Source organism: Hemicordylus capensis, chromosome 2 (assembly GCF_027244095.1).
Source record: "Hemicordylus capensis ecotype Gifberg chromosome 2, rHemCap1.1.pri, whole genome shotgun sequence".
Classification (NCBI taxonomy): domain Eukaryota; kingdom Metazoa; phylum Chordata; class Lepidosauria; order Squamata; family Cordylidae; genus Hemicordylus; species Hemicordylus capensis.
This window is the reverse complement of record NC_069658.1, coordinates 356,224,322-356,247,938: the sequence shown is the minus strand read 5'-3', so window position 1 is coordinate 356,247,938 and position 23,617 is coordinate 356,224,322. Positions and strand designations below refer to the sequence as shown.

Sequence of the window (23,617 nt, the reverse complement as noted above, 5' to 3'; positions counted from 1 at the left end):
CACAAGTTAGCCCACTTGGGCCTCAAAAGTTCATGTGACCGCCATCTTGGATCAGGGTGGATGACATCATCACAAACTATGCTGTTGAAGTTTCTCTACAACTGTACCCGATTTGGTTCATATTGGTCCAGGCGTGTGAAGTTGATAGCCGGGGGGACACACGGACACACACACAGAATGCAGGGTGATCTCATAAGCCGATGAGAAAGTAGGCTAATAATACTGTACTAAGCGGGCCGGGCGCAGACCATCTGTGCTTCTGGCTGGCCGGCCCACCCACTGCCGGCTTTCTGGCCAACCGGCCACTTACCTCCTATCTGCTTCTGCACCCCCCCCCATGCTTTTGGGCAGGCCGGCCCATTTCCTCCCCCCGCCCGCCACACTTTCTGGCTTGAGGGCCAGCCAGAAAGCTGGCCCGCCACCTCCTCCTGCCCACTCCCAGTAGTGGCCACCTCCTCCCGGCAGACAGGCCAGGTCAGCAAGGCCTGCTGTCTCCTCCCAGCGGCCAGGCCAGGCTAGCCTGCTGCTGCCACCTCCTACTATTCCTGCTGGTTGGGCCAGCCCGCTGCCATCTCCTGTTCCTGCCAGCTGGGCTGGCCCACGGCCACCCATCCAGCCGACCGGCTGCCACCACCATTGTCTCCCCATCCCTGTCGCTATTCCACAGGCAGCTGCTCTCACAAGAGCTGCCATGCATGGGATTAGCGATGGGTACACCTAGGAGAAATAAATATATAGATTAGCAAATACTACTACTACTACTATTTCAACACTCAGATGCAAGTAATGTAGACCACCAAGGAGAAGCTCACATGTACAGATTAAACAGTAATAAAAAATACCACCTTTCATTTTTTAGCCCACTTTCCAGTAGGCTTCTGCGATCACCCGGCCCAGCTAGTACAGTATTATTAGTCAACTTTCCAATAGGCTTATGAGATCACCCGGCATTCTGTGTGTGTACCTGGGTGTCACCCCCACTATCAACTTCACAACACTTGGACCAATATCAACCCAATCGGGTACACCTCACCTCAACGGTGTATTTTGTGATGATGTCATCCACCCTGATACAAGATGGCGGACCCGTAAACGGTTGAGGCGCAAGTGGGCTAACTTGTGAACTGCTTAACTGATTTGAACGAAACTTGCTACAGATGTAGCTACACATAGGGATGCCCAAACAGCATGGTGTGTGATGATGTCATCCACTCCAATTCATGAGGGCAGCCGCGTGAACATCTGAGGTGCAAGCAGGCTACTTTGTGGACTATCTAATAAATTTAACCAAATTAGGTACAGTTGCAGAGAGTGACACATAGGGACACCACAATGGCATAGTTTGTGATGATGCCATCCACCCCGATCCAAGATGGCAGATGCGTAAACTTTTGAGGTGCAAGTGGGCTAACGTCTGAACCACTTAAACAATTTGAACCAAATTTGCTGCAGCTATAGGGACACATAGAGACACCTCAACGGTGAAGATTGTGATGATGTCATCCACCTCAGTTCAAGATGGTGGACATGCAAACTTTGGAGGTGCAAGTGCACTAACTTGTGGACAGTCTAACTGATTTGAACCAAATTTGCTATAGCTGAATGGACACATAGGGATGCTCCAAAGGTGTTGTTTGTGATGATGTCACCCACCCCGATCCAAGATGGCAGACATGTGAACGTTTGAGGCACAAGTGTACTAACTTGAGGACTGTCTAACCGATTTGAAACTAATTTGGGACAGCTGTAGTGAATGACACACAGGGATACCTCAATGGTGCAGTTTGTAATGACGACATCCACCCTGATCCAAGATGGTGGACACATGAACATTTCAGGTGCAAGAGATCTAACTTGTGTACCTTGATTTACACATTTAGTCCAGATGTAGAGACAGTGAAATAATGTAGGCTGATTAGTTCTTACTAGAACAACTTGTCTTTGCATAAGTTTATCCATGATACAGTTATCATGGATCCATTTCACTCATTCCATTTACTAAGCCACAACTGAATTGTGGAGGATGGTAACGATGCTTTCTGAGGAGTGGGAAGGGACGATTCTTTTGTGAGCCATATGCCTTCTACAACCATTCACCTCTCTCCTGCTCCATATTTATGCACATAAGCACTGTTTCAATATGTATTTGCATAGTTGTGTGTTTTATGTACAATAATATTCCCATTCATATATATATATCAGCACCCTTTCATCTATCCCCTCTCCTCTGTCTCGGACACATACAGTACAGAGGACATCTAAACTTTCCATAGGAACATAGGAAGATGCCATATACTGAATCAGACCATAGGTCCATCTAGCTCAGTATTGTCTACCCAAACTGGCAGCAGCTTCTCCAAGGTTGCAGGCAGGAATCTCTCTCAGCCCTATATTGGAGATGCCAGGGAGGGAACCTGGAACCTAGATCCTCTTCCAAGAGCAGCTCCATCCCCTAAGGGGAATATCTTACAGTGCTCACACATCAAGTCTCCCATTCATATGCAATCAGGGTGGACCCTGATTAGCTAAGGAGACAAGTCATGCTTGTTACTACAAGACCAGTTCTCCTCCGCAAGACTAGTTTTCAGTTAATTTACGATAGCTGAATAATAAGAACTATACAAAGAGAACTTTGACTACAGTATTTAACATCTTCTTTATACTTATTTCTCTTAGACGGGCCGTTACATTGGCAACTGCATGTGTGGTGGAACTCTTGCGAGAGTTCTTGACACGCGGGTAGCAGAGGAGGCAGAGGCAGGCCGGCCTTGCCCTGGCTCAACCAGAGAAGGCGGCTGTGGAATGGCCTGGCTCAATTGGAGGAGGCGGCGGCAGGCTGGCTTGGCCCTGGTCTGGCCACCGGTCAGCCGGAGGTGGCAGTGGGCTGGGCTGGCCCAGCCGCCGGGTGGAGGAGGAGGCGGGAGGCAGTGGTGGGCTGGCCTAGCTATGACCCGGCCACCGGAGGAGGTGGTGGTGGGCCGGCTTTCTGGTCAGCAAGCCAGAAAGTGTGTGTGTGTGGGGGGAGAGGAAGCAGGTTGGCCAGTCGGCCTATCAGAAAGCACGGGGAGGGGGTGAGAAGTGGGTGACGGGGGGGGGAGTGGCTGGTCAGAAAGGGGACAGCAGCGGTGGCTGGGCTGGCCAGAGGTGCAGATGCTCTGCGCCTGGCCCAGCTAGTATTATTTAAACCAAGACCAATGCTCTTAGAACAATTCTGGTTAAGCATATCAAGAAATCTGTGCATTATTAACTCAATATAAAATAAACTCACAGATTTGTAACTATATGTTATTTAAACCAGGGATTCTCAACGTTGGGTCCCCGGATGTTATTGGACCTCAACTCCCATAATCCCCAGCCCTAGTGGCCTTTGGTTGGGGATTATGGGAGTTGAAGTCCAATAACATCTGGGGACCCAATGCTGAGAATCCCTGATCTAAACCATAACTCAGCAGTTCCTAACAACAGGAAAGGTAAACATAGATACAAATCTGAGAATAAATGAACTCAACAGTAGAGCATTCAAGTAGGCTCTGGATCTTAGCAAGAAGCAGTAAGTAAAAATGTAAATGAAAATAAATGACTGGCAAAATAAACAGACAAAATTATATAGTTAAACATTGTGGGTTTTTTAATTGTTTTATATAGGTTTGTTAACTTTTAATAGATATTATATTTATATTTAATATCTTTAATTTTGTATTTTAATTGTGTATTGTTTTAATTATATTATAAACCGTGTTGAGATTATTTTAATGAAAAGTGGTAGAGAAATCGAATATTAAATAAAAATACATTTTGTTTTCCAGTTTTCATCAAGAAAATACTTTGCTTTCAAATGTGTCTTGGGAGCCTAGTGTGACAATTCAAAGAGGGCTAAGGAGAGACAGAATTCTTAGGAAGGTGAAATTTGCTATAGAAGTACAGGAGAGGTTTATATCTTGGAATAAATACAAGACTTCATCTTGGAAATAAGATATCTAGAACATCACTCTACCTCTTGTTTCAACAGCATGTATGCATTTCTTGACAATGCTGAAGCCCATATTATCCAACTGGGCAGCTGAAAGAAAGAAAACCAGTAAGAACACATCAAGTGACATAAATGGAAATAGTCTTACAGGTAGCATTATAACGCAGAAACACGGTACTACTCAGAAGGTTACTTTGGTGTACAAACGAGAAATGTTAGGAGGAAAAAATTAATACTGATAGCCATAAAATTCTTCCAAAAGAGATGTAAAATCAGGGAGTCAAACCATTAAAATTTTGGGTTCAGTATTTATTCAGGTTCATCAGTACTTTTTAAACTTTCTGGTTCAGTAATTCAGACATGGATTTTAAAAAGTAGTTCAGTTAACAGGCATTACTGAATTGCCAAGCATTCTGAACTGGTTCAGGCATTCTGAACTAGTTTTGAATTGATTTAGATTAATGTGGAACAACATCCAACACTTTTTCTTGTATTATAATGCTATAAATTGAATAACTATTTAACTTATGAAAACAAGTAATTTTAAAAGAATTTTTAAAGAGATTTTATAAAGAAAATATTTTATTATGGAAAATATGTATGTACTGCTTTTCAGCAGCAAAGTTCTCAAAGCAATTTCCTTATCGAAAGGTATGAGAAAATATTTCCCTGTCCCAAAAGGGCTCACACACAAAAAGGGCAAAGATGACACCAGAACAATAACTGGAGAGATGCTGTGCTGAGCTGAACAGGGAGAGCACTTTCCCTCTGTTAAATATAAGAGAACCATCACTTTAAAAGATGCTCTTTGCTCATTTAATAGAGGTAAATATATAGGGCAGAATAAAAAACTGGGAGAAAATCATATTATTGAAAGCTTTCTAAACAATTTAATTTGAACTGGTTACTACTTTTGTGTATGAGTTCAATTCGAAGAAGAAAACTCCTCTCTGAATCAATTTTTAAGTTTGGATTCAGGTTAGGTTCAACTCCCTGTTTATAATCTTGCATATCTGAATGAGAAAACATCTGCCTACTGGAGTGCTTCACTATTCATTAAAGAAATATGTCTTCACCAATGCTGGGTAAGATCAATTAAATCCAAACCAACAACTATAGCAGATTACCCGTACTGAGCAGGTTCTTAGACTAGAAGATCTCCAAGGTAGGTTCCAACTCTAAAATTCTATAATGCTATGAACATATCTTCTAGACATTTTACTACTGGACTCCCAGTAGTTTTCAACAAAATGTTGAAAATAATATATATGTTGGCTAAAATAGATGTGATTTTCAGCAAATCAAAGAGACTTCTACCCCCTTGCAGATGAAGTTTTGATAATCCAAACAAATCTCACAAGACTGTTTCCTGTTTCTTGTTAAAGACCACCCCCACCATAATATATAAGTATTATTGAGAAAGTTACCCATTTATGAATTAAAGCGTTTATGTCACTAGGAGAAGACAACAGAAAGCTAAGGACAAATGAAGAAAGTCACTTTAAAAAGAAAAGGAGATGATCAATTGTCCAAAGTAGGACAAAGGAATTCAAAAGGAAAAATAAAGTGGTTTAGGATTTTATAAAGTTAACCAGATGCAGAAAAAAAAGGAAGTATGGAGTGGAATACAGGCAAGAAAACTGATAGTAAAGGCTTGAGCAAAGAAGTGTTGAGCTCAATCAAGCCATAGACTAGGGATGTGCAAAAAATTTCGGGCACAGAACGATCTGTGCCCGAAACGAACAATTTCGGGTGATTCGGGGCCGAACCGAATCACCCCCGATGTCCCCCGAATTTTTTCGGACACGAGCCGAATCACCCGAATTTCGGGCAAAAAAAATTCGGGTGATTCGGTTCATGGTTGATTTTTGGCGATTTTTTAAAGTTTTAGTGACTTTGGGGCAGTTCGGGGGCATATCATGGGATCTGGGCAAAAGGAGTGGGGTGGGGTGGTAGTGCCTAATGGGTGCAGGCTACCACCCCAATTTCAGGGGGATTGGGCAAAGGGCTGATTTTTGGTAAATTTATGAAAATTTCATGTCTTTGGGGCAGATTGGGGCATATTGGGGCAGAAAGTGGGGCCTGGGGCAGAATAGTGGTGTGGGTTGGTAGTGCCTAATGGGTGCAGGCTACCACCCCAATTTCAGGGGGTTTGGACAAAGGGGTGATTTTTTGAGAATTTTTGAAGTTTTGGTGACTTTGGGGCAGTTTGGGGGCAGAAAGTGGATCTGCCCCAAAAGAGTGGGGTGGGGTGGTAGTGCCTAATGGGTGGAGGCTACCACACCAATTTCAGGGGGATTGGGCAGAGGGCTGATTTTTTGAGAATTTTTGAAGTTTGGGTGTCTTTGGGGCAGATTGGGGGCAGAAAGTGGATCTGCCCCAAAGGAGTGGGGTGGGCTGCTAGATAGTGTCTAATGGGTGGAGGCTACCACCCATCCCCAATTTAAGAGTGATTGGGCAGGGGGTGAATTTTGGTGAACTTATTTTTATGAGGTTTGTCTTCATAAGGTGAAGTGTGCTAAATTGATTACTTCCTCATATTATTCATAGTAAAGGAAAGTGTGAAAAAGTGAAAGTGGGGTCATGAGAGTTGTTTAATTGAAAAAAATCTCATTTGCTATGATAGAATGAGAATTCACACCTCAGAAGTTTTTTCTGAGGTGTGAATTCTCATTCTATCATAGCAAATGAGATTTTTTTCAATTGAACAACTCTCATGACCCCACTTTCACTTTTTCACACTTTCCTTTACTATGAATAATATGAGGAAGTAATCACTTTAGCACACTTCACCTTATGAAGACAAACCTCATACAAATAAATTCACCATAATTCACCCCTCTGCCCAATCACTCTTAAATTGGGGATGGGTGGTAGCCTCCAGCCATCAGGCACTATCTACCAGCCCACCCCACTCCTTTGGGGCAGATCCACTTTCTGCCCCCAATCTGCCCCAAAGACACCCAAACTTCAAAAATTCTCAAAAAATCAGCCCTCTTCCCAATCCCCCTGAAATTGGTGTGGTAGCCTCCACCCATTAGGCACTACCACCCCACCCCACTCTTTTGGGGCAGATCCACTTTCTGCCCCCAAACTGCCCCAAAGTCACCAAAACTTCAAAAATTCTCAAAAAATCAGCCCTTTGTCCAAACCCCCTGAAATTGGGGTGGTAGCCTGCACCCATTAGGCACTACCAACCCACCCCACTATTCTGCCCCAGCCCCCACTTTCTGCCCCAATATGCCCCAATCTGCCCCAAAGACATGAAATTTTCAGAAATTTACCAAAAATCAGCCCTTTGCCCAATCCCCCTGAAATTGGGGTGGTAGCCTGCACTCATTAGGCGCTACCACCCCACCCCACTCCTTTTGCCCAAATCCCATGCTATGCCCCCGAACTGCCCCAAAGTCACTAAAACTTTAAAAATTCACAAAAAATCAGGACTTTGCCCAATCCCCCTGAAATTGGTGTGGTAGACTCTACCCATTGGGCACTACCACCCCACCCCAAAATTTTGCCCCTGGGCCCCTTTTTACCCCCCCGAATCGATTCAGATTTGGATTCGGATTAAATCCGAATCCGAACCGAATCAAGGGTGATTCGGGTGACCCAGATTCGGGCACAAAACAGAACGGGGGTGATTCGGCTCGGGTCCGAGCCGAATCACCCGAAAATCCAAATTGCACACCCCTACCATAGACCCCAAGTCTGTGGCTCAGATGGACAAAATATTCCATGTTCCCTATAGCTTCTGTTATTGTTAGTATCCATGCACTGCAATCTGTAAATAGCTGATCTGCATTCCTCCTGTTGTGAGCACAGGCTGCCCGCAAACAGCACAGAATTCCCAGACTTTGTTTTAAGCAGGCTTTCCCAGAGTGTGAGTGTGAAGGGCACGGGCTGGGCGGGGGGGACACAAGACATGAAAATGAGAGCTGTGCAGCTCCCCTTTTGAAGGCCAGAAAGACGCAAGAGTTTCAGTGCAGAAACACAAATTCTTCATGTCTTATCATTCTCTAGTGGGTGAGCATCTGACTAGGTAACCAAGCAATACTTTCCAGTTGTTATGGCACACTGCCAAATTGTGTGCTGCTATAAAGCAGGGAAGAAAGAGCAGTTGTCTTTCCGGGCACATTAAAGCATCTAGATGACAGCCTTAAATAAGTGAGCTTTCTTCTTTTTTAAAAAAAATCAAAGTGGCCTCTTAAATACAGCTGAAGTTGTAGAAAAGAGCACTCAGAATGATTGGAAGGCTAGAATACAAATCTTGCACAACAAAGGCCTTGTAGAGTCATAGCACCTAACTTTTCAAGGAGACATTTAAAAAGTAAAGCGCTGCCTCTTAATGGAAGGAAAGTAATGGCTCAAAAGCGTAAAAGAAAAGGAGCTTTGACACTGCATAATTTTCTTGGAATTGACATTTCAGTGACAGATATGTGACAAGCTATCAAAAAAGAATGGATGAGAAGGAATACACTAGGAGAGAGGACCAGGACAGCTACACTGCTGTTTATTGTTTATAGACAATCTGAGTAGACACACTACACTCTCGCACAGGACTTGTAAAGCAAGAGACCATACTCCACAGCGCCTTTCATTAATGTTGCTTGCAGGTTTCCATAATGCATTATCATGTTGAATGAATTAAATATGTATTCCATGCAAATTAAGATGTCCTGAAAGTAAGCAAATGAAACACATTCTCACTAAGAAAATAAGAAGACTCAATTAACTCCCTTTGGCACATTCATTCAAATTTGATTTAAATGAGTTTGTAATAAGCAGATATGTACAAGTCCTAGATCCCTAGAGGAATAATATATGACTTGGTCAAGTTTAAGTCAGAATGCAGGAATTAAGTCAGAATGTAGTAGCTACCGCCAGAAGCGCTCTTACCCCTGTCTTTGGGGCCAAAGTCCAGGGCCTCCAAAGCCCCCGGAGGCCCCCAAATCCTCTTTGGTCTGTCCCGGGTGGTATGGACACCCAGACCAGCATGATAATGCTTAATTTGCAGGGGCCAGGGGCCTCCAAAGGTCTTTTGGTTCAGGCTCCAAAATTACCTAGGTGCACCTCTGTCTACAGTTAAGCATTTATCAAGGAAAACTATTTGCTTTGTTTGCAAAATGTTAAAGTTTTTTTTTAAAAAAAACCAACAACCTCTAAGTTGTTGGCTGGGGTTGTTTTTTGTGTTTTGCAAATAAATTAAGTTTTAAATTACATCTTTACAAATGAACAAAATATTCTATTGCAGAAATAAATGTAAAACAAGTTGTCAGAAAACTGGAAGAAAGCTGGGGGGAAACAGAGCTCATTATTAATTCCATCCATGTACATTCTGATTAAAAACACTTACAAACATATCGGCCTTTCAGCCCCAAAAGGGGCCCCCAGTGTGGCTCACAACAAAATGTAATACACAATATCATTAAACAACAATAAAACAGACAACATCAAAGGGATAGTTCCTGCAAGAAGTACAAAATACAACTAGCAGCATGTAAATTGTGATCAGTGCCTATTAACTTTGTCCCTTCCTAAAACACACATGCAGCAGCTGGACCTCTGTGCATGCCTTAAAGAGGAACGGGAACAACAACACACAGAGGCATAGTTCATATTTCATGCCCTGCTTGTGCATTTTGTAGTCACACCCAATAACCCAATTCACAATCTTGAACACAAGGCATCCCTATGAAACGGATACTTAGGATATCTATTACTTCCAAAGAATTTCCTTTGCATGCTTGTATACTACCACTACTTAAATTTATCCCCTACTTTCCAGATAAAATAAAAGCCCTCAAAGCAGCTCATAACAAAAAGGATAAAATACAGAACAAAAAAATAAGAGAGGACAGATAAGAACAAATAGCACAGACCATTAAAACTGATCAGTTCCAGTGAGATTTAAAATTGGGTTTAAAATGTATTCAAATGAAGAGCAGCCCTCAGGGACATAATTGCACATTGTTCAGATCACTGCTGAGAGAAGAGAAGATCAAGGAAAAGCACACACCCCTAACCCGCATGCAAGCATGCACACCCAGAAGCAGGGTGTTTCTTCTGCAGCCATGCATCCTTCTGCTGCACGGGAGCCTGTGCCAGCAGGTCAAAGAGTCAAAAGAATAGCATACATCAGGGGAGAGATTCAGTGTATAGGTGCTTGTATGCCAATGCCAGAAGCCTCCGAGCCAAGATGGGTGAGCTGGAGTGCTTGGTTGCTAACGCAGAAATAGACATAGTGGGCATAACAGAAACATGGGGGAACAGTGAGAACCGGTGGGACACTGTTATCCCTGGGTATAAACTCTATAGAAAGGACAGGGAGGGGCGCCTTGGAGGAGGGGTAGCACTGTATGTTAGAGAAGGGATAGAATCTAACAAGCTAGAAAACCTAAGTGGACTGGAGTCCTCCACAGAAACCCTGTGGGTGACTATACAAGGCCGGAAAGGAATTGTGCTACTGGGGACGTGCTATCGCCCTCCGGATCAAAATGCTGACAGTGACTGGGAGATGCAGGAGGAAATCAGGGAGGCGTCAAGGAGAGGCAGGGCTGTAATTATGGGTGATTTCAACTACCCACACATAGACTGGGTAAATTCACATTCAAGTCAGGACAAAGAGGTCAAATTTCTAGATACGCTAAATGACTGTGCCTTAGAACAGTTGGTCATGGAACCGACCAGAGAGAAGGCGACCTTGGATCTAATTCTGAGTGACACCCAGGACCTGGTGCATGATGTCAGTGTCATCAACCCTTTAGGGAACAGTGACCACAGTGCCATCAAATTCAGCATACATTCAGGGAGAGAATCACCAAGGATGTCAAACACAGACATTTTGAATTTCAGAAGAGGAAACTTCTCCAAAATGAGGAGTATGGTGAAAAGAAAGCTGAGGGGGGAAATCAGGAGAGTCACTTCACTCCAGAATGCATGGAGTTTACTCAAAAACACAATACTAGAAGCCCAGTCAGCTTGTATACCCAAAAGGAGGAAAGGTACCACTAAGTCCAGGAGGATGCCAGCGTGGCTAACAGGTACTGTCAAAGAAGCCATAAAAGGGAAGAAGACTTCCTTCCGAAATTGGAAGGCCTGTCCAAACGAAGAGAAGAGAAAGGAACACAAACTCTGGCAAAAGAAATGCAAGGTGACAATAAGGGAGGCAAAAAGAGAGTTTGAGGAACATTTAGCCAAAAGTATCAAGGGGAATAACAAAAACTTCTTTAAGTACATCAGAAGCAGGAAACCTGCCAGGGAGGCGGTTGGACCATTAGACAATGAGGGAGTGAAAGGGATTATTAAGGAGGATATGGAGGTTGCAGAGAAACTGAATGAGTTCTTTGCCTCTGTCTTCACGGCAGAGGATACTGAGCATATGCCTGTTCCTGAACCAGGCTTTTTAGGGATGGAGGCTAGAGAGCGGAGTCAGATAGAAGTGACAAGGGATGATGTTCTAAACTGTCTGGAAAAACTGAAAGCTAACAAATCACCAGGGCCGGATGGCATCCATCCAAGAGTCCTCAAAGAACTCAAACGTGAAATTGCCGACCTCCTTGCTAAAATATTTAACTTATCCCTGAAATCGGGCTCTGTACCAGAGGACTGGAGAGTAGCAAATGTAACACCGATTTTCAAAAAGGGATCCAGGGGCGATCCGGGAAATTACAGGCCGGTTAGCGTCTGTTCCGGGCAAATTGATGGAAAGCATCCTCAAGGATAAAATTGTAAAGCACCTAGAAGAACAGGCCCTGCTGGGAGTGAGCCAGCATGGCTTCTGCAAAGGTAAATCTTGCCTCACCAACCTTTTGGACTTCTTTGAGAGTGTCAACGAGTGTGTGGATCAAGGTGATCCAGTTGACATAGTCTACCTGGACTTCTACCTGATGACTTCCTCATCAAAGACTCCTGAGGAAACTTAGCGGTCATGGGATAAGGGGACAAGTACATGTGTGGATTGCTAACTGGTTGAAAGACAGGAAACAGAGGGTAGGTATAAATGGAGAGTTTTCACAATGGAGGGAAGTAAGAAGTGGGGTCCCCCAGGGATCTGTACTGGCACCGGTACTTTTTAATTTATTCATAAATGATCTAGAAGCAGGGGTAGCAGCGATGTGGCCAAATTTGCAGATGATACCAAACTCTTCCCAAACGGATTGTGAGCAGCTCCAAAAGGATCTCTCCAAACTGGGGGAGTGGGCGACAAAATGGCAAATGCGGTTCAGTGTTAGCAAGTGTAAAGTGATGCACATTGGGACAAAAAACCCCAACTTCAAGTATACGCTGATGGGATCCGAGCTGTCAGTGACGGACCAGGAGAGGGATCTTGGGCTTGTGGTTGACAGCTCGTTGAAAGTGTCGACTCAATGTGCAGCAGCTGTGAAAAAGGCAAATTCCATGCTAGGGATCATTAGAAAGGGGATATACAAAACTATGGTGCGACCACACTTGGAGTACTGCGTACAGTTCTGGTCACCACATCTTAAAAAGGACATTGTTGAACTGGAGAAGGTACAGAAGAGGGCAACCAAGATGATCAGGGGCCTAGAGTACCTTTCTTATGAGGCAAGACTACAACACCTGGGGCTTTTTAGTTTAGAAAAAAAGACGTCTGCGGGGAGACATGATAGAGGTCTATAAAATCATGCATGGCATGGAGAAAGTGGAGAGAGAGAGATTCTTTTCCCTCTCACACAACACTAGAACCAGGGGTCACTCCATGAAATTGATTGCCAGGAGGTCTAGGACCAACAAACGGAAGTACTTTTTCACACAACGCGTGATCCACTTGTGGAACTCTCTGCCACAGGACGTGGTGACAGCCAACAACCTGGATGGCTTTAAGAGTGGTTTGGATGACTTCATGGAGGAGAGGTCTATCAATGGCTACTAGTCAGAGGGCTGTGGGCAACCTCCAGCCTCAAGGGCAGGGTGCCTCTGAGTACCAGTTGCAGGGGAGTAATGGCAGGAGAGAGGGCACGCCCTCAACTCCTGTCTGTGGCTTCCAGCGGCATCTGGTGGGCCACTGTGCGAAACAGGATGCTGGACTTGATGGGCCTTGGGCCTGATCCAGCAGGGCTGTTCTTATGTACAGCTTTAGTCAGCATGCTGGCCAGAAGGTTGAATCCAAAAAAGCGTGAACAGTGTTTCATTTGTGCAATAGAACTTTTCTGCCCCTTCCTTCCCTGCAGCACCGTGCCCCTTCAAAATCGTCTTTCAAGGATCTGGGGACTCCCCTAGAATAGTGTAAGATGGGGAACAAAAGACAGAAAACAACTGAAAGAAATCAGGAGGTGCCATGTCTGAGTGAGAGTGTCTTTCCGTTTGCACAAGCCACCTTTGGATATAACCATGCTCTCACCTTCCATAAGCACAGAGGATAATTTGAATATACCATACAAGCTGATAACTTGAAGTCTACAGAGTCAAGCGGTAACTTGCACCTGTGAATGGATAAACTCTGATCAAATGCAAACATTCAGATTTATTCATTCACATTAAACATGATGCTTTTTCAGTAAAGTCCATTCACAGATTTACTGGAACTCATCAAGTGTTGAATAACTGTGCTATAAAAGATATATTCATGTAGAAATGATTCTGTAATTCCAAGTTCTGGAAATCAGATTCTGGCAGTCTGGATAATCAAGCCCGTCTGGATGCCTGCTTTAAGAATCCTTCTTCCCCTTTCACATAAAGGGGAGGGGGGAGTGTGCACACCTAAGGCTAGAGGACATTGCGCTAAGCCAGGATCCAATTCTGTCTCCACATTGTGTCCGAACTGAGCAGTAGAAAACAATGAAGATGGTTCCACACAATTAGGTGGGCTCCTGTAACAGTCTGTAACAAATGGTGTGCAAAAATATGGGACAGAGAGGGCCAACAATGCACAAGTAGAGCCCTCTGTAGTTTCCATAGCTGGAGTTCCCATATTTTGCAAGCCAAGCCACTTTTAAAACCTTGGCTAGCCATGGCCAGCTGCAAGTGTTATTCCTTGAGCTACATGTGAATGAATTATTTGGCAAACCACCAGAAGATGAATGGATAATAATGCACAACAAATTACAAAACTAAATCTGTGAATTCAAGAGTTGCTTAAGAAATCTTAGCTCATGAATGCATGGCTGTAATATTAAATTAACAATCACAGCTCTGTAATATTAAATTAACAATCACAGGGGGTTGTCTCCCACCCTCTGGTAAGGGGAAGCTACACTTTCTACCTCACAGTTCGGCCCCCTGGCTTTTTTGCCCCACTCCACCACCTAAATTCCTCAGCCTCTCCCCCTCACCCGGCTTTGTCTCATTCCACCATCTAAATTCCTCAGCCCCGGGTTTTTTTGCTCCACACCACCAATTAAATTGTTCAGTTGTACCCAGCCCCTCAGGTATGGTAAAACTACACATTAAATAAGAACATAAGAACATTAAGAACAGCCCTGCTGGATCAGGCACAAGACCCATCTAGTACAGCATCATGTTTCACACAGTGGCCCACCAGATGCCTCTGGAGAGCCTACAGGCAAGAGGTATGTGCATGCCTTTTCTCCTGCTGTTGCTCTCATGCAATTGGTATTGGGAGGCATCATGCCTCTGAGGTTGGAGATAGCCCGCCGACACCAGACTAGTAGCCATTGATAGACCTGTCCACCGTGAATCTGTCTAAGACCCTTTTAAAGCCATCCAAGCTGGTGGCCATCACCACATCCCATGGCAAAGAATTCCATAGAGTGATTGTGCTCTGTGTGAAAAAGTACTTCTTGTCGATCCTAAATTTCCCAACCTTCTGTTACATGGGGTGACTTCTGGTTCTAATGTTGTGAGAGAGGGAGAATAATTTCTCTCTGAACACCCTCTCCATTCCATGTATAATGTTATACACTTTGATCATGTCTCCCCTTAGTTGCCTCTTTTCCAAGGTAAAGAGCCCCATATGCTGTAGCCTAGCCTCATAAGGAAGGTGCTCCAGGTGCCTGATCATTTTGGTTGCCTTCTTCTGCACCTTTTCCAGATCTACAATATCCTTCCTAAGATACGGCGACCAAAGCTGTACGCAGTACTCCAAATGTGGCCACACCATAGACTTGTATAAGGGCATTATAATATTAGCATTTTTTATTCTCAATCCCCTTCTTAATGATTCGTAGCATGGAATTAGCCTTTTTCACAGCTGCAGTGCACTGAGACAACACTTTCAATGAGCTGTCCACCACGACCTCTCTCCTGGTCAGTCACCGACATCAGCGTATATTTGAAGTTGGGGTTTTTTGCCCCAGTGTGCATCATTTTACACTTGCTTACATTGAACCACATTTTCCATTTTGTTACCCAGTCCCCCGTTTGGAGAGATCTTTTTGGAGTTCCTCACAATTCATTGTGGATTTAACTCCTCTAAATAGTTTAGTGTCATCTGCAAATTGGGCCACTTTGCTGGTCACCCCAACTTCTAGATCGATTATGAACAGGTTAAAGAGCACTGGTCCCAGTACCAGTCCATGGGGGACACCACTTCCTACCTACCTCCATTGTGAAAACTGCCCATGTATTCCTACTCTCTGTTTCCTGTCCTTCAACCAGTTACCAACCCACACATGAACCTGTCCACTTATTCCATGACTGCTAAGTTTACTCAAGAGCCTTTGGTGGATAACTTTATCAAAAGCTTTTTGGAAGTCCAAGTATACTATGTCAATTGGATCACCTTTATCCACATGCCTGTTGACATTCTCAAACAACTCCAAAAGGTTAGTAAGGCAAGACTTTCCCTTGTAGAAGTCACACTGGTTGTCCTTCAGCAAGGCCTTTTTTTCTATATTCTTAACAATTTTGTCCTTAAGTTTGCGTTCCATTAATTTACCCAGCACCCAAGTTAAGCTGACTGGCCTGTAATTTCCTGGATCTCCTCTGGATCCCTTTTTGAAAATCGGAGTCACACTGGCTACTTTCCAGTCCTCTGGTACAGAGCCTGATTGTAGTTATATATTTTTGCTAGGAGATCAGCAATTTCACATGTAAGTTCCGTCAGAACTCTTGGGTGGATGCCATCTGGCCATGGCGATTTGTTAATTTTTTGTTTTTCAAGACAGTTTAAAACATCTTCCCCTGTAACCTCAAATTGGTCCAATTACTCCGCCGCTAAACCTGAAAAACTCAATTCTGGAGAGGGTATATGGTCAGTATCCCCCGCCATGAAGACAGATGCAAAGAACTCATTCAGCTTCTCTGCAATCTCATAATCCCTTTCACAAGCTCATCATCTAAGGGCCTCCCTGGCAGGCTTTCTACATCTGATATAAAGAAGTTTTTGTTATTCCCCTTGACACTTCTAGCAATACGCTCCTCAAACTCTCTCTTTGCATCCCTTATTGTCTCCTTGCATTTTTTTGCCAGAGTTTATGTTCCTTCCTTTTGTCTTCATTTGGACAGGACTTCCATTTTCTGAACAAAGTCTTCTTCCCTTTTATTGCTTCCCTGACTCTATGTGTTAGCCACACTGGCATCCTCCTGGACTTGATGGTACCTTTCCTCCTTCTAGGTATACATTCCAACTGTGCTTCTAGTACTGCGGTTTAAAATAAGTTCCATGCTTTCTGGAGTGATTTGACCCTCCTGGCTTTCCCTTTCAACTTCCTTCTTACGAGTCCCCTCATTTTTGAGAAGTTTTCTCTTCTGAAGTCCAATGCATCTGTGTTGGACTTCCTTGACAATTCTTCACCCACATATTTGCTGAAATGGATCACACTATGGTCACTGCTACCCAATGGTTCTGCAACTCTGGTAGGGTAAAGCTACACTTTCCACCTCATCCCCCTTTTTCAGCAGCATACACAGCACGGCTGCACAACTTCAGCCCTCCAGCTGCTGTTGGACTTGAACTCCCATCATCCTCAGCCACAGCAGGCAATAGCTAGGGATTATAGGAATTGAAGACTGATAGCCACTGAGAGGCCAAAGTTATGTAGCTCTGATATACAGCAAACAGTGTTCTCCCACTCCAAATACATACTACTGGACAAACGGGAAAATAGCGATTGGATGTGTTTGTTTGTTTTTTAAATGAAGGGTGTGTGTGTTATCCTGACTTTCCCGGGTCTCCCCTATTTAGAATAGGACTTTCAAAAAAGAGTGAAAAAGGGAACTAGAATAACTTTAAACTGATAAGGCTGCTGTGATCAGTATAGTGAACAGAGAGATGGGCTCCAAATTTGCCAGGGTGGAACAGCCTGCAGAAGCCCAACAATTTAAAAAAGCAGGGAGGTGTTGACATCTCTGTATTGCAACTGGAGCAAATCCAATCAAGAGCCAGAGACTTAATGAGAGAGATCATGATGACATGTCTTTTAGAAGGTCAACACATTTTAATATTCCGTACCAGATTACTAGTAAACAGATGCTGTTCAAAGAGTCTATAATCGCTTCAAAAACATCCTTTTTGGATTTCTTATTTTCAACAGGAACTCTTCCACCAAGACTCAGGAAACTCCTAAAGGTTTTTTTCTTCCCACATGCTCATCATAGTTAAGAAACACCACTAAGCAACATTCTTTTAATTTTCATATCCCAAAAACATCTCTCAGATGTTAGTTCATCGTAACCTCGTAATGGGGAACCTTTCCCACTACCCTATGGGCATCCACTATAGCTTCCTTCACCACTTTAGAACATATGCTTTAGACATCTTTTCTTCTCAAGAGGACTGTTTAAAAGGCATCAAGGCTTCCTTCTTCTGAAAGTCTGCTTATTTTGCCAATTAAAAAATTGCAGGACTTTTTAAACATGTAACTCGGGCCCATTGCATTATTAGGGTATGGGAAAGACAATACTGGACAAACAAACCAAAATCTGAAATCTATGAAAAATGGATTTAATCTCTGTATGAATGCTGGGTAAGACCTGAGCACTACCTTATTCTTGGGGAGAATACATAGCCATCAGGATTCCTATATGCTCATCCTTAGTCCTAAATGATATGCACTGAGACTGGTTGAAAGCAGACAGGCTGACTAGGAACTTTCCCATCTTCCTGGAAAATAGCATATGCACTCATGCCCAAGTCGCTCTTTATAGCTGAATAGTAGAAGAGGCCCGTTGTTGACCAGGCAAAGTAATTTCATGTAGATTAAGCAAATTCTGACAAAAGCTAAAAAAGTGACTGGCTTGTAGCTTGTATTTTGCAATTTGTCTTGGAAAAGGGCTGGATAGAAAAATCAAACAAATAAATCAATACACTGGTTAAATTTAAATAAATTATTTAAACCAGGGGGGATATGCCAAATTGACATTTCCATTTGTAATTTGACTGAGAAGACAGACTAGAGCTGTGGAAATTGCACAGCTACAGAACCAGACATTAAGCACATCATTCCGCTTTCTGTTAGCCCTTTTTTATTTTAACCTGCTGAATTGGCTCTGGCTATAGAATAAATGTCTTCTTGAAGTCATGGTGGAAAAGTCACTGGAAATGCTGACTCAATGTGTTGCAGCAATGAAAGAGGTAAAGTCGATATTAAGAATTATTTAAAAAGGGAATGAAAATAAAATGGCAAGTATTATGCCATTATATAAATTTATTGTACAACTCCATTTGGAATATTGGCTGCCATCCTGACTAATGCTGCATGCCAGCTTCAAGTAACAGCACGCATGTAGTGGAAGTCTCACACTAATCCCCATTCTTCTGAAGCACAGGCATTCTTGAGCAAGAACACAACTATTCAGGGCTCTCTCTGCACTCAGGAAGCATTCTGTTACAGCAGAAACACATCCCTAATCTTCGGGGTTGTGTTTCCATTGTAACAAGGTGTCTCTGGAGCACAGAGAGTTGAATTTCTCTGCAAGAGTGTCCATGCTTCCCAAGTGTGGGAACTATTATGGTGGCTAGCACTGCACATGTGCTGTTTGAAGCACACCACGGCATGGGTAATCAGGATGTCAGCCACTGCCTTTGTTTCTGATTGTCCCATCTAAACATGTTTAGAGCAGGAAAAAGTACAGAAAAGAGCAACTAAAATGATCAAGGTGATGCTACCAAGATAGCCAGTTTGGGGGCTCCAAGCAGCACTCCTATGTCTGATTTGGAGGAAATTACAGGCTTGAAGTTTCCATTTTGCTTCTCGAAACTCACGGGATCGTGGGCTCACCATTTGACTTTCGTGAAGCTAATTTACAAGGGTATGTCATGTGGCAAGTAGCATGAGGAAAGGTAACTCCAGGTCAAATGTGACTCACAACTGAAAGAGGACTATTTCTTTGTTTTCCTCTCTGATTTCAACCCAGTTGCAGAAGCCAAAGTAGACATGAGTTAATTAAGTGCTATTTTTCTAAAGAAATATCCAAATGCTCCCTTCTATGTTAGCACACCAGATCAGCTCAAGTTTATCACCTTCTCAGGAAGGAATAGATAAGAGGTAACAGGCTCATCTCTTTCTAACAAGAAATCAGAGGCGCTCTTACCCCTGGCCAGGGCAGGAGAGAGGCAGCCCAGCAGGCAGCCCCTGAGTGGTGAGCAGTTCATGTTCTTTGAATACATCTGCTCAATTATAGCTCCACTTCTGGACTAGCTACAAGTTTTAAAAACTAGCTTCAGCTTTAAAAGTTTTGGATGAATATTCAATATACAATTGACACGTGTGTGAATTTCCCCCTACCGTGAACACCCCTGGCTTCTGATCCTACCAGTTAGAGCCAATTGTGGGCCATACAGTATTAACTCCTAGGACTGAACCATTGGTACAGGAATATCTGAGCGAAACCAGGGCAAGAGGATATCTGCCTTATCCAAAAATACTCCATGGCACAGTCTGAGTGCACAAAAATTTGCTGAGCATTTGTAGGGAGCCATGTAGAGAATGTGTTGGTCTGTGATGTAGAAATGTATGTGTGTCTTATGGTTTAAAAGGGAGAATCAGAAGGAAATGAAGCTGTTGTCACCAACACACTATGCAATCAATTTAATCCCAGAGATTCCTAAGTAATAAAATCAATTTCCCCCCGCAAATATTTCTAATTTTTATAAATCAGCAACCTACCAACAATTTGAATAACAGAAAACATCACAAACATGCTGGAAGCAAACATGGCAGCAGCTGTTGCTGGTACTACTACTACTGACAATTCAAAACTACAAGACAAAATTCATACCATATTTGTGATGCCAGCTCCCTCTCTTTATTTGGCTTTTTCAGACCCATGTATTTGGGCTTAGCTAGTTCAAGCATGGTACATTCAATGTATTGTGTATTTTTGACAACAAGGGAGCGGGGGAATAACCTGTGGTAGTGTGACAGGTGTTTATAATTCTAACAGTGGCAAGTCTCTGCATAACAGAAGGAATCAAAATGTTGCTGTAAACTAGCCAAAACAGCAGTAGCTCACACGCTTCCTATCAAAATTGCTCTCTATCATGTCTGATTCAACATTCTTAGACAACACAAGTAGTAGTGAATACATCACGGAAACCGAAAAACTAAGTTGCCAAAACTGTACGGCCTGTCAAAGTCAAAGACCCAGCATAGCGTAGTGGTTAGAGTGTTGGACTAGGACCGGGAAGACCCGAGTTTGAATCTCCATTCAATCAAGAAACTCACTGGGTGACTCTGGGCCAGTCATGTATCTCTCAGGCTAACCTACCTCAAAGGTTATTGTGAGGATAAAAATAACCATGTACACTACTCTGAGCTCCTTGGAGGAAGAGCGTGCGGGATATAAATATAAATAATTAATTCATTAAAGTTATAATTGCCTGTAACTGCACTATCTCTTATCATTCACTGGTTCTACTAAAGAGATGACAGTGATGTAAATCTTGTGCTGAGGAGGAGAGAGGAGATCTAGGGGAGGAAAGTGTGGGTTTAAAATTATGTGCCATTTATCAGTAGCAGATGGGAAGGGAAACTGAGCTACTGTACAGTGTCTGTCAAGTCCAGAGTGATCTAACAGCTGAAGGATTGAGTCTTACATTTCCCATTAGCGTCTGTGCTGCTTCTCAAAAGTCACTGGGGACAACATTCTATTTATAAAGACACACCACTAGCCAGGATCCCTTAGCAAGAAAAGGGATGATGATCTCATAAGAGTTGTGACTGCGTGCTACCTACCTTTAATACATGGCAGCAGGACTTCCCCCACCCTTGGCTGTTTTAAACATTTCTAAGTTTTCTTATTTAACAAGGGGGTCGCTCATCAACATTCCAAAGCTGAATATATACATATCTAGCAAAGAAAACCCCAAACAACTTTGTAATCCACACCCAGGGTAAATGGAAGCTTTGATGCTGTGTCAGTGGAGAGCGCAAGGAAAAAACCTGAGCCAGATGGACATTTCTAAGCTGATCAACTGCTTAGAAACAGACTGGATTTTAAACAGCATTGGGGAGAAGAATTCTGAAGGTTCAGATTATTTGACAACATTACAAACATTTTGTTTTGTCCAACACTTAGGGTCAAAGGAGGAAAATATTTGAAATTGTGCTATTTCATATACGTATACAAAGAGCCTTTTATTTCGACAGTTCATCTGCCTGACAAAAGTCCAGAGCAGGGTCAAGGTTTTGGATACTATTTAGCACAAAATTCTTCAGTTCTATTAATCAGCATTTAAGGAAGCTAAAAAAAAAAAAAAAGGAACTGAGATTTAGGAAGAAAAATTATAGTTCTCTTTCTCGCTTCCCTTCTGCAAACTTCTGTGCCTGGGTTGTGTAAACTGAGACAAAAGGCAGTTAAGTAACTTGCCAAAGGAAACAAAGAATTTGCGACAGGGCCAGCTCCAGAACTCTGCAGCCCTTGGGTTGCATCCAGTATGTTCACTTGTGTTCCCTCAAACGTCTTAAGCCATAAAGCTTTTTTGCTAAATTTTTAAACATTTCACTACATTATGGACCATACTAATATCTGCCATCTCTTACTACCTGTTTTAGTGGCACTGTGGAAACAGCTTGATATGCTGAAGTATCAACATACATGATGGCAAGAATCAGTTTGATTTATAAAACTGTATCATGACTCATGGCAATTGTTACTTGCAGTGCCACCTACTGGCTTCCAACAGTCAAATTACAGCTCTACAACCAATTTCCTCAACTGTGCAGTGTCACCTGAAAAGTAGGTATACTTACTGCCTTCACTTTGGTTGTCTTTATTCGAGTTATAGACCTGAAAAATAAAGAAAAAAATATTTAAATATGTGCAATATTTATATTATAGCAATATTTTCATACCACCATAGAAGAACCTGTACGCTATGTACAGAGAAGAAAAACCTTAAATAAAAAGCATTTATTATTCTCTCCGATATAGGCAAGTAACAAGCAAAGAATAATAGAGAATTTTACCCAAAAAAATTAAATGACAAGGATGCGGAAATTAACACAAACAACTCTCACTTTCTTCCAAACCCATTGCTACAGCTATTGAGAAGGCAATAAAAATAGTTTGGTGTATGTGCAAATGGGTTTGGGTAGCTGGGAAGAATGATACTCTTTCTTATTTTATTTTATTTTTAAAAAAAAAAACTTTTCAAATTGACTGGCTTCCTCCGTTCCCTTAAACTCTGATGCCAACATGGAGAATAAACATTAATAGGCAAGATAGCTGGCTGGGTACAAAGAAAAAGAGAATTAGAGGGCATCTCTGTTACTGACTGACTGAAGATCATTCCTTTCAGTCCTAGTAGTTGCCCAGAAGGATGAAGACTTAGCACACCAGCACAAACAATATTACTGAAACATCTGCAGTGTTGTGTTAAACTAGGGCATGGACACAAGGCAGAATGTTCCAGTGCCTACTTCAACTGTTATAAAAAATATAGACAAGAATGGGGGGAAATTCACCATAAGCCAAGCAGTAATCTTTGGTAAAAGATTTTTGGGAGGATTTTTTTTTTTTTAAAGACAGAAATTCACTTTTCCCAATTAACAAGAAACTAGCCCAATCAAAACTCCCAATCTTATGCTATTTTCTTCCAAGAACCACAGTATACCTATTTAACATTTTGTGATATGATGTAAGGTTAATTCCTCTTGATCTCTAGTTTCTAAGCCTATAACAACATTTTCCATTGTCTCCAGTCCCAGAAAAATACAAATAGGTTCCTTCAGCAGTATCTTTCGTATTATACCAGGTGCGTATGGCAAGTGCTACAGCTAGACCACACTTAGCACCCTGAAAGATGTCTATTCCATCCCAACAGTCTGATGTGGCTGTTTCCACCACAATCACATTTTATGGCTCAGAGCACTAAAGAAACCACAAGGACCATAAAAGTTCAGCTGTCTTTCAAATTGAACCACAGTAAAAAGTTACAAAATTTCTCCAAAACACATGTATTTTAGCAGAGTACAAATGCCACCACAATCATTACTCTTGCCCTTCTCTTCACCAACATTTGGCTATTTTTACTGGCTAACTGTTCTTACTGGTTAAAGAAAGCTAGCTTTGTATTCAAAGCTATTTACACGAAGGAAAAAACTCTAGGGCTGGTTTAGAGAATGAGTGACTGATGTGTATGCCCACTGTGGGATTCCAGTCCTCTAACCTGACTACCAGAGCTGTCACACATGTGGACAACACCAGCAATCACAGTGACAGGCTGTCTCACATGTGCAAATATATGAATTCACAAACATCCTTACACATACTTTTCTTCTGGCT

At 42.6% G+C, this 23,617-nt stretch overlaps 1 protein-coding gene across 8 annotated transcripts in view; it reads right to left on the bottom strand.

The window, feature by feature from the left end:
• The window catches only part of ARHGAP26 (Rho GTPase activating protein 26), a 387,242-nt gene that overhangs the window by 162,088 nt on the left and 201,537 nt on the right, over nucleotides 1-23,617 (bottom strand). For all 8 annotated transcript variants that reach the window (XM_053295420.1, XM_053295423.1, XM_053295421.1 and 5 more), the window contains 2 exons: nucleotides 22,084-22,120; nucleotides 3,995-4,060 (listed from right to left, as the gene is read on the bottom strand). In XM_053295420.1, the coding sequence (XP_053151395.1) occupies nucleotides 3,995-4,060; nucleotides 22,084-22,120 (103 nt within the window). The remainder of the gene's footprint in view (nucleotides 1-3,994; nucleotides 4,061-22,083; nucleotides 22,121-23,617) is intronic.